Below are 12208 nucleotides of genomic sequence, written 5' to 3'. Positions count from 1 at the left end.
GACTTTATACTTTAATTGGTTTCTTCCTTTAGTCATTATCAGTCAGAATTATAGTGGGAAATTGTTTAACAGCTCACCATTTTTTAGTTAACAAAGACTTATTGATTGTGACTAGTGATCCGGAGACTAGATTTTATTGGTCCTGTGAACTGTGGTTGAGACTACTTTCAGAAAAGATACAAAACAGTCTGTTGGAAACTTGTGATTAATGATTCACATTGTGATTCAGGGGAATCAATACATTTCTCGTCTTGGTTTCGTTCTCAACAATGGAGAGAGCTCAGTTCTTCCTCTTGTGCATAACATTGTTGCTTTGCATGGCCAGAACACAAACCAATTTGACGACAGACCAGTCTGCTCTTCTTGCTCTCAAAGCTAATATCACTAGTGACCCTCAAGACTTGTTGTCCAACTGGTCTACCAATACCTCCGTTTGCAACTGGGTTGGGGTTTCTTGTGGTCATGTCCAATTGGTCATCTTCCAAATCTACAGATATTGTCACGCGGGCAAAACAACCTCAATGGCGTCATCCCATCTTCAATCTTCAATATGTCCACAATAAGAATAATATCGCTTGTCGACAATCAGCTCTCAGGTAGCCTTCCAACAAACATAGGCCTTGGGCTTCCAGACCTACAAAAGCTCTTTCTAGGAAACAATAAACTCACGGGAGTAATCCCCAAATCCATCTCCAATATTTCTCAGCTCACAGTACTAGATCTGGGCTTTAACTTCTTATCTGCCTTTATTCCTAGCCCGCTTTGTGCCTTAACAAAGCTTCAGTTAGGCCTCATCAAAAAGCCCGCGGATCAAGTGGGCCGATGGAGGCCCGCCGGCCCGCAGGGCTTTTGGCCTGGCCCGGCCCGTCAAAAAACCCGCAAAAGCCCGCCTTGGTGGGCCGATGGAGGCCCGCAAAAAAGCCCGCAAAAACCCGGCCCGTAAAAGCCCACTAGGCCCGGCCCGTAAAAGCCCGCAAAATATTTTATATATATATATGTGTGTGTGTGTGTGTTTATAAATATATATATATATATATATAGACACATATAGATATATATTTGTGTGTGTGTTTATATAGATATATATATATATATAGTCATATAGATATATCAATATATCATATATGTGTGTGTGTGTTTATATATATATATATATATATATATAGATATATATATATATATATGTGTGTGTGTGTGTGTGTGTGTTTATATATATATATAGAGAGAGAGAGATATAGATATATATATATATATATATATCAATATATCATATATGTGTGTGTGTTTATATATATATATATATAGATATATATATATATATATGTGTGTGTGTGTGTGTTTATATATATATATTAATATATGTGTGTGTGTGTATAGAGAGAGAGAGAGATATATATATTTATATATATATAGAGAGATATATATATATATATATATATATATATATGTGTGTATGTGTGTGTGGAAGTTCTATAATATTATACTTCTATATAAAATATGTGCATATATATTCTACATATCGGTTGACCAATCCGATCGGATTCAAAAATATGGTGAAATTGGCTAAATTTTTTACGACACTCATAATTTATTGTAATAAACTCATCCAACGGTCGGTTTTTCCATTTTCTTTGAATTTATAGGGGTTGCTCTTTGGAGTGTATGATATATAAATATAGGTTTATAAGAGTAACTATGTTTGACCTAGTTGATCGAATTCGAAACGAGAACCAAATTGGCTGAATTTTCTACAACCACCATAAAACATTACAATCTCTCCATCGAGCGGTTGGTTTCTCCGAATTCATTTTCTACTTCATGGTTGCTTTAGAATGAACCTAAACAATTTAAATGCAATGTATAAGTCATACAACTACAGGAATAAAATTGGTATAGACCAATGTGTTTGTAATTAAAATTAATTTTTTTTATCTTATATTCACGCACATCCATTGATGAAATATAAACAAATGTGATGTGAAAAAATAAGCACGTTTCGCAGTTGTCAAGGCATCGGTCAACCAATAAAACATATAAGTGACTACGGTTGACCAATCCGATCGGATTCGAAAATATGGTGAAATTGGCTAAATTTTTTACGACACTCATAATTTATTGTAATAAACTCATTCAACGGTCGGTTTTTCCATTTTCTTTGAATTGATAGGGGTTGCTCTTTGGAGTGTATGATATATAAATATAGATTTATATGAGTAACTACGTTTGATCTAGTTGATCGAATTTGAAACGATAACCAAATTGGCTGGATTTTCTACAATCACCATAAAACATTACAATCTCTCCATCGAGCGGTTGGTTTCTCCGAATTCATTTTCTACTTCATGGTTGCTTTAGAATGAACCTAAACAATTTAAATGCAATGTATAAGTCATACAACTTTAGGAATAAAATTGGTATAGACCAATGTGTTTGTAATTAAAATTAATTTTTTTTATCTTATGTCCACGCACATCCATTGATGGAATATATACAAACGTGATGTGAAAAAATAAGCACGTTTCGCTGTTGTCACGGCATCGGTCAACCAATAAAACATATAAGTGACTACGGTTGACCAATCCGATCGGATTCGAAAATATGGTGAAATTGACTAAATTTTTTACCACACTCATAATTTATTGTAATAAACTTATCCAACGGTCGGTTTTTCCATTTTCTTTGAATTGATAGGGGTTGCTCTTTGGAGTGTATGATATATAAATATAAGTTTATAAGAGTAACTACGTTTGACCTAGTTGATCGAATTCGAAACGTGAACCAAATTGGCTGGATTTTCTACAACCACCATGAAACATTACAATCTCTCCATCAAGCAGTTGGTTTCTCCGAATTCATTTTCCACTTCATGGTTGCTTTAGAATGAACTTAAACAATTTAAATGCAATGTATAAGTCATATAACTATAGGAATAAAATTAGTATAGTCCAATGTGTTTGTAATTAAAATTAATTTTTTTTTACCTTATGTCCACGCACATCCATCGATGGAATATATACAAACGTGATGTGAAAAAATAAGCACGTTTCGCGGTTGCCACGCCATCGGTCAACCAATAAAACATATAAGTGACTACGGTTGACCAATCCGATCGGATTCAAAAATATGGTGAAATTGGCTAAATTTTTTACCACACTCATAATTTATTGTAATAAACTCATCCAACGGTCGGTTTCTTATTTTCTTTGAATTGCTATATGTAGCTCTTTGGAGTGTATGATGTATAAATATAGATTTATAAAAAAATTAGTGTCTTTAAAAATTTATTTATCAACAAATTAGTATCTATATATAAATATAGATTTTTTTGGGTACAATATATTTATATAGATTGTTATCTTTGGTTGTATTTGATCATTATCCATTGAATTTCCAAAGCTTGATTAAAAAAAAAATACTTGTGTCTTTAAATATTTATTTATAAATAAAGCCCGCAAGGCCCGGCCCAAAAAAGCCCGCAAGGCTAAGCCCGGCCCGGCCCGAAAAAGCCCGCAAGGCCCGCTTTATATGGACGGGCTTGGATCCTTTGATTTTTAATAAAGCCCGGCCCGGCCCGGCCCGCAATTATTTAAAATATAGCAAGGCCCGGCCCGGCCCAGCCCAAGCCCGCTATGAATGGGCCGGGCCGGGCCCGGCCCGGCCCGTTGACGACCCCTAGCTTCAGTTGGTTATCTTAAACCAAAACAATATGACCATTGATTCTTCTACTCAACAAGATAATCTGCTCTCTTGTTTGGCCAATCTTAGATATTTGACGGAATTAGCCTTATCAGACAATCCATTAAATGCCAACCTTCCCATTTCCTTTAGGAATCTGTCTACATCACTTGAAAACATTAGGTTAGATAATTGCAATATGAGAGGTAACATTCCCAATGATATTGGCAACTTGAGCAGCTTGATCCGCCTAGAATTGGGAAACAATCAATTGAGTGGACCAATTCCAACCTCAATGGGAGGACTATAGAAGCTCCAAGGTTTGAATTTGAGTGATAACAAATTGCAAGGACACATCCCGGATGAACTTTGTCAGCTAGAAAGACTGAGTGAATTACTTTTGGATGGTAACCAACAGACTGGGTGAATTACTGAGTGAATTACCTTCTTGCTTGGGAAATTTAACCAGAGCTCTTAGATCTCTATCTTTAAGGTTCAATTTGTTGAATTCCACAATACCATCTACCTTGTGGGGACTGACTGATATCTTGAATTTAGACTTGTCATCCAATTCTCTAATTGGACCTCTCTCAGATCGCATTGGTAATTTGAAGGTTGTGCAAGCTATATATTTAACAAACAACCGTTTATCCTGTAGTATACCAAGCACCATTGGGGGTCTCCAAGCATTGGATTTCCTCTCCCTGGCAAATAATGGTTTTGAAGGACAAATTCCTATCTCATTTGGGGACTCGCTAAGCCTGGCGCGCTTGGATTTATCCAACAACTATCTGTCAGGAATAATTCCAAAGTCTCTCGAAGCCCTCTCTTATCTCCAGTATCTAAATCTGTCTTTCAACAGACTCCAAGGAGAAATTCCTACTGGTGGAACTTTCCAGAACCTCTCTGATCAATCATTTTTATCAAATGGAGGACTATGTGGTGCACCACGGTTTCATGTTCCACCATGCAAAAGGAAAGGTGAAAGATTTATCCTCCTGCGGTTGAAATATATTATTCCCGGGATCATGTCAGTACTAGTAATCCTAGTGTCCCTTGTATTGATTTTGATCATATGTAGAAAAAGAAAGGTAGAAGCTGCAAGCGAGACTACCTTGTTACCTCATCTTCAAGAGACTAACTTTTTACCTCAACTTCAATGGAGAAGAGTATCATACCAAGAACTTCTAAGTGCAACCAAACGGTTCAATGAATGCAACTTACTTGGCACTGGGGCTTTTGGCACAGTGTATAGAGGAACACTTTCAGATGGGATAAATGTTGCCATCAAGGTTTTTAAGTTGGAGTTAGAAAGGGCATTTAAGAGTTTTGAGCTTGAATGTGAAGTCCTAAGCAACATTTGTCACCGAAATCTTATCAGAGTCATCAGTTGCTGCAGTCAAATTGATTTCAAGGCAATTGTATTGAATTACATGCCTAATGGGAGCCTCGAGAAGTGGTTGTACTCTCCCAACTTTTCTTTGAACATCCTGCAGAGGTTAAACATAATGATAGATGTTGCATCGGCAGTGCAGTACCTTCATCATGGTTATGAAACACCTATTGTCCATTGCGATTTGAAGCCAAGCAATATACTACTAGATGATGATATGGTGGCATATGTTTCTGATTTTGGCATTGCAAAAGTCTTGGGTGGAGAAGATTCCATGACTCAAACCCTGACCTTAGCCACAATTGGATATATGGCTCCAGGTGATTTGTTTGTTCTAGTTTATAACTTTATATTTCTTTCAATTTGGTATTTGTTGTCCTTACTCATAGATTTTTTTTTTTCCTTTCCAATTTTATGTATGCAGAGTATGGACTGGAAGGAATTGTCACTAGAAGAGGGGATGTGTACAGTTTTGGTATTCTGCTTTTGGAAACATTCACAAACAGGAAACCAACAGATGAGATGTTTGATGGGGAGATGAGTCTAAAGCAGTGGGTTGAAAATGCACTATTAGCAGATGCAATAGTTGAAGTGGTTGATACCAGTTTACTTGGGATTGAGGAAGATCATGCTTTTGTGAGCAAGAGGGAGTGTCTATCAGCCATTATGAGATTAGCTCTTGCTTGTTGTGCAGAATCACCAGAAGAGAGGATAAATATGCATATTTCTCTAGCCACTTTGGACAAAGTTAAGATCAAGTTTTTGATGGATGCCACAGGAGGTGTGGTGATGAACCATCGTCTTGTTCGGCAGCTTATTGATTGATGGGTTCTTTCATGTTCTTTGGTTCAGTCTCTAATTGATGTAATTGTATGACTGTATGACTCTGCTGCTTGAGGTCATTAGCTGGTATTCAACAATAACTTGGTACTTTCATCTAGCTATTTTTATTCTGTAGTTTGTAATTTGCATTTTCTGTAGTAATAAACATTGGTTTGGTTTGAGACTAGCTGCTTGGAATCAACCAAACACTGTTTTCTCCTAATCGAACGGATTGGACTTCAGGGGCATATTAAAAAACAAGTTAAGGCATACAGCTCTGAACCAAAATAGAACGTTGAGTGGATCCTTCAAACCAACAATCAGACTGTATATTGTGAAAATTCCAAGATTTGTGCATTTTCAGAATTGGTGAACTTAACTAATCACCTAACCTTCACTAATTGTCAAATCTTCGGAATTGTGGTGGTGGAATATGCTGAGAAACTAGAGAGAATCAGAGAACTCCAAATCCACCAACAACTAAAATAAGTAACAATGCAATATATTGGTCTGAGAGCCGCAGGAGACTTTCACTTAATTCATCATTTAATCGAAATCATCAGTACAGTAATACCGTAATCATCAACATCCTGCAGAGGTTGAACACTTGAACATAATGATAGATGTTGCATCGGCATTGGAATACCTTCATCACAGTTATTCAATACCGATGGTCCATTGTGATTTGAAGCCTAGCGTCATACTACTAGACCATGCTATGGGTGCACATGTTGCTGATTTTGGCATTGCAATACTCTTAGGTACGTAGAGGAGACACCGTGACTAAAACCATGACCCTAGCCACAACTGGGTATATTGCTCCAGGTAATGTACTACTGCTAGCTTATCTTTCAGTTTTATGTAATGTTGTCGTTAATCATGAAAAGGTTAATTTTCTTTTGATTATATACATAAATAAAAGAAAGTTAAAATGAATCAAACCTGATTTGGTGCTTGCAGATCATCATAACCCTGATTCCACTAATGTCTAGTCAGAACTGAGGCATAGCCATTCTGGGTTTGACAGACAGACATGACATTGATGGGTTTTGTTTGTTTTGTTTTGCTTCATTCAGTAAAAAGTAAAAAGGACCATGAGGCGGCCCAAATAGGCTGGACCCATAGTACAATACTGTACTGAACAGTACAATATTGGTGGATGTCTTTACCCACCCAAAAAGGAAAATACCCAGTCTGATTCACCCAATTCTGCAAAATCACTAGGAGAGAAGACTATATGCAAATAGTAACAAAATCAAGATCAAGTTTTTAAAGGACGATGCAGGAGATATGAAGTTAAAGGTACACACTCTCTTGTTCAGCAAAGCTTATTTCAATATTTCATGGCCTTTTGATTTAGTCCTTAATTGTATGATGAGTTAGGTTTGTGTTAAAGTTTGTAGCTTTGTTTGTAATTGGCTTTGCCTTTAATAATTTATATTTGACCTGCAAAAGAAAGATTGATTCTAGCAGCTTTGTAGATTAATCTATCCAATTCTAACTTTCTGGATTTATGATGCTTTAACATGCTGAGGAATCAAAGAATCGAAAACAAACAAGTCACAAAATATTGCAAGCGACTTGAGAATAGCTATAATAGAAGTCGCCGGAGACTTTATACTTTACTTGGTTTCTTCCTTTAGTCATTATCAGTCAGAATTATAGTGGGAAATTGTTTAACAGCTCACCATTTTTTAGTTAACAAAGACTTATTGATTGTGACTAGTGTGATCCGGAGACTATTTTATTGGTCTTGTGAACTGTGGTTGAGACTACTTTGAGAAAAGATACAAAACAGTCAGTCGGAAAATTGTGATTATGATTCACATTGTGATTGAGGGCAATCAATACATTTCTCGTCTTGGTTTCGTTCTCAACAATGGAGAGAGCTCAGTTCTTCCTCTTGTGCATAACATTGTTGCTTTGCATGGCCAGAGCACAAACCAACTTGACGACAGACCAGTCTGCTCTTCTTGCTCTCAAAGCTAATGTCACTAGTGACCCTCAAGACTTGTTGTCCAACTGGTCTACCAATACCTCCGCTTGCAACTGGGTTGGGGTTACTTGTGGTCATGTCCATCTTAGAGTCGCTGCCTTGAATCTCTCTTATTTTGGCCTCACAGGTAGAATTCCTCCGGAGCTAGGAAACCTTTCATTTCTTGTTGTGCTACGCTTGAGAAACAACAGTTTTAATGGCACTTTGCCTGTGGAATTGGCTGGTTTGCGCCGATTGAAGTTGGTTAACTTCAAATACAATAACTTTATGGGGGAGATTCCATCATGGTTTGGGTCCTTATCCAGTCTTAAAGCCTTGAATTTGTATGGGAATCGGTTCACAGGATCCATACCTGCTGCTATCTTCAACTTATCTGCTCTGCAAGTATTTGATCTGAGAAATAACCAGCTATCAGGTATGCACCAACAAGCAGTTAGCTATCTGCAAGTAGTCCTGGTGATCATCTATAGGGCCTGTTTGATTATGTTTATATTTTTTACTTTTTTTAAGGCTGTGATTACTGATTAAGCTTTGAAAATGGAACCAATAGTGTTACTCTTGTTGAAAGAGAAGGAAAAAAAAAAGTTTAACTTCTGTTACAATTTTCTTGATCCTCTTTATCCTTGTCTGCTGTACACACATTTAACAGGTAGCATACCGAGAGAAATCGCGAACTTAACAATGCTGAAGCATTTATACCTTGACAATAACAATTTCCAAGGTATGAGTAGGCTTTGTTGCAGTGGATTAACCATGGTGCAAATTGAAATATATTAGTTTAATACGCATGTGTTGATTTACAGAAATTTCGGATGAGATCGGCAGTTTACATCAGCTGGATTTGCTGTCTATGCAATACAATGGCCTAAAAGGGCGTGTTCCTTTGGTTTTCTTCAACATGTCTTCTTTGACTATTTTGGGCCTTTCAGGAAACAGTTTCAGTGGTCGTCTTCCTGACAATATATGTCAGAATCTTCCTAGTATTCAAAGGTTGTACTTTTCTATCAACCAGTTTGATGGTCCACTTCCATCCCAATTATGGCAATGCAAACAGCTTCTTGTATTGTCATTATCTGTTAACAATTTCAGTGGAAGTATACCCAGAAATATTGGCAACTTGACTAAGTTACAGAAGATTTATCTAGACTTCAACAATTTGACAGGTACCTAATCAAGTTAATACTTTATTCAATTGTTCATACCATGATCAAATTCTTAGTTTTTAAATAGAACATGGGGACTTTTGATCTTGAATGGTTCAAAGTACTTGCTAATCTCAATGGACATTGTCCAAGCCAACATGTTCGATCAAAGTTTAATCTGAAACCAAGTAAGAGAAAAATATTCTGATCTTTGGTGCATGTTGTTATATTCTCTTTTTCATGACTGAAATTCTTTGTTTTTTTTTCTTTTCTTTCTTTCTTTCAGTTTTACATTTTCAACTAATACTCTTGAAGGCATGTGGTTAGATTATGGCCATCTGTATGGTGATCTGAACTAAGCTTAGGGTACTGATATTTGGCAGGTACTATTCCGCATGAGATTGGCTATCTTCAAAATTTAGAGATATTGTCACTCCTTGCTAACTCATTTTCTGGGTCCATTCCTACCACACTCTGTGCCTTAACAGAACTCCTGTCACTTAACTTGGGCAAGAATAAGTTAACCATTGATACTTCTACTCCAGAAGCCAACATTTTCTCTTGTTTGGCCAATCTTAAAAATTTGTGGAGATTAAATTTGTCAAGCAATCCATTATATGCCACGCTTCCTGTTTCCCTCAAGAACTTCTCTACATCCCTTCAATATCTGGGTATGAGCAGTTGCAACATAGGGGGTAACATTCCCAACGGTATTGGCAACTTGAGCAACTTGACAGTCTTAGACTTGGGATACAATCAACTGGGTGGATCAATTCCAACTACAATGGGAAGACTACAGAACCTCCAAGGTTTGTACTTGACTGATAACAAATTGCAAGGATTTATTCCGGATGAACTTTGTCAACTAAACAATCTAGTTGACTTAGTTTTGGGTGGTAATCAACTTTCTGGTTCTGTACCTTCCTGCTTGGGTAATCTAACAGCTCTAAGAACTCTGTCATTAGGGTCCAATTCTTTAACTTCAACAGTACCATCTGCAGTGTGGGGACTTACATATGTCTTACACATAAACTTGTCATCCAATTCTCTACTTGGTCCTATCTCAGCAGATGTTGGAAATTTAAGAGTTGTCACAAATATAGATTTGTCAAGGAACAACTTTTCAGGTACTATACCAAGCAACATTGGGTCGCTTGAAAACTTGGTTAATCTCTCCTTGGCAAATAACAATCTCGAAGGCCCAATTCCCAGTTCATTTGGCAACTTAGGAAGCCTGGAGCTCTTGGATCTATCCAGAAACAATCTATCTGGAATCATTCCAGATTCTTTACAAGCGCTCTTGCATCTCAGGTATCTGAATTTGTCTTTCAACAAACTCCATGGAGAAATTCCAACAGGTGGACCTTTCAAAAACTTCTCTGTTCAGTCATTTCTCTCAAATGATGGACTATGTGGTGCATCCCAGCTTGATTTTCGACCATGCAGAACCCCTGTACAATATTCAAGGACAGCTAGTTCATCTATGTTGAAATATATTATTCCAGGGATGTTGGCAGCAATGCTTGTATTGACCTTCATATGGTTGTTCACACTACACAAAAAAGGGGATGCAGAGGTTGCAACAGAGCATACCTTAATACCTGAGCTTCTTCGGAAAAAAGTTACATACCAAGAAATTCTAACTGCTACAAATGGCTTCAATGAAACCAACTTACTTGGCTCTGGGGGATTTGGCTCAGTGTATAAAGGAATACTTTCAAATGGGATAGCGGTTGCTATAAAGGTGTTCAATTTACAACATGAAGAGGCTTTCAAAAAATTTGATGTTGAAAGTGAACTGCTAAGCAATGTTTGTCATCACAATCTTATCAAAATCATCGGTAGTTGCAACCAAAGTCATTTCAAAGCCTTGGTACTTGACTACATGCCTAATGGGAGCCTCGAGAGGTTGCTGTATTCTGAAGAATACTGTTCTTTGAAAATCCTAGAGAGGTTGAACATAATGATAGATGTTGCATCGGCGTTGGAATACCTTCATCATGGTTATTCAATACCAATTGTCCATTGTGATTTGAAGCCAAGCAATATACTACTAGACAATGATATGGTTGCACATGTTGCTGATTTTGGCATTGCAAAACTCTTGGGTGGAGGGGATACTGTGACCGAAACCCTGACACTAGCTACGGTTGGGTATATGGCTCCAGGTGATGTCGCTACTTTATGTTTCAATTTATGTTTCCACACAAAAACATTATCACGTATCAAGTACTCAGTTATCATTAATTCTGTTCTGATCACATTTAAAATTTCTTATATGTAGAATATGGAATAGAAGGAATAGTTACCAGAAAAGGGGATGTGTACAGTTTTGGTATAGTATTAATGGAGACTTTCACAAAAAAGAAGCCTACAGATGAGATATTTGTTGGGGAAATGAGTTTAAAGCGATGGGTTGCAGATTCGTTACTTTCAGATGCAGTACTTGAAGTTGTGGATGGCAGTTTACTTGGGAAAGACGAAGATCATGATTTTGTGAATAAGAGGGATTGTTTATCTTCCATTATGAGGTTGGCACTAGATTGTTCTGCAGAATCAGTTGAAGAGAGGGTAAGTATGCAAGATGCAGCAGTCACACTCCATAAAATCAAGAACAATTTTTTGAAGGACATTGGAGGTGTGTGATGTTGGTTTTTTTGGTTTTTGTTGTTGTTGATATGAAGGCTGTGCAAAGATTTGCATTAGTGTGAAGGATTTCTATGAAAATGTATTCTGTTAAATACTTTCGAAGTACACGAAACTTTCTATCCTAAAAGTTCCCAAGTTTGTAACACGCATAATTCTCTCTATGTGAAATATTCTCATAATTTCCAGATCAAAATTTATGTAAATAGAAGATTAGCTTGTTTATAAAACTGGATTATGACACATTGACACCCTATGCACTACTCTTCTTCTTCTAATCTCTTTATGGACGAATGGTCAAATATCACTTTAACAATGAAAAAGCTCAGAAGTGAAGTAAGTCTGTTTTGGTTGGTTAGCATACAAGTTAGTTCATTGCCCAGTCTTCACTTTTCACTTGCATTTCAATCATCTATTTACGTGTCCAAGTTTGTTCTTAATTGGTGTATAACTTTGAGATACTAACTCATCGGTAGCTTTTCAACAAAAGCCGGACACATAGATATTCATGGGGTTGGAATGTGACTCGTTTTG

The 12208-nt window shown here is 37.0% G+C and overlaps 1 protein-coding gene across 2 annotated transcripts; it reads left to right on the top strand.

Moving 5' to 3' along the window:
• The first annotated feature begins 219 nt into the window (after positions 1-219).
• On the top strand, positions 220-11909 carry LOC112168022 (LRR receptor-like serine/threonine-protein kinase GSO1). Of its 2 annotated transcripts, none has more exons than XM_024305134.2 (6): positions 220-439; positions 7940-8301; positions 8536-8607; positions 8690-9049; positions 9412-11196; positions 11313-11909. In XM_024305134.2, exons 1-6 carry the CDS (start codon positions 270-272, stop codon positions 11672-11674), a joined length of 3111 nt encoding a protein of 1036 aa, XP_024160902.1. In that variant the 5' UTR covers positions 220-269; the 3' UTR covers positions 11675-11909. The 2 variants fall into 2 exon arrangements, with proteins under 2 accessions (XP_024160902.1, XP_024160901.1); XM_024305133.2 differs by lacking the exon at positions 220-439 and adding an exon at positions 7093-7192 and having other exon boundaries at positions 7617-8301.
• Positions 11910-12208: the final 299 nt, after the last annotated feature.

The sequence above is a fragment of the Rosa chinensis genome, chromosome 5, assembly GCF_002994745.2.
Source record: "Rosa chinensis cultivar Old Blush chromosome 5, RchiOBHm-V2, whole genome shotgun sequence".
NCBI lineage: Eukaryota > Viridiplantae > Streptophyta > Magnoliopsida > Rosales > Rosaceae > Rosa > Rosa chinensis.
The sequence above is the reverse complement of the archived record's forward strand: the minus strand, read 5'-3'. Positions and strand labels throughout refer to the sequence as shown.

Bases quoted from the DNA above. Each gene is read 5' to 3' on its own strand.
- LOC112168022 (XM_024305134.2), top strand. From the start codon at position 270: ATGGAGAGAGCTCAGTTCTTCCTCTTGTGCATAACATTGTTGCTTTGC. The intron at 8,608-8,689 runs GTATGAGTAGGC...GTTGATTTACAG, and splicing joins TGACAATAACAATTTCCAAG to AAATTTCGGATGAGATCGGC. The intron at 11,197-11,312 runs GTGATGTCGCTA...TCTTATATGTAG, and splicing joins GGTTGGGTATATGGCTCCAG to AATATGGAATAGAAGGAATA.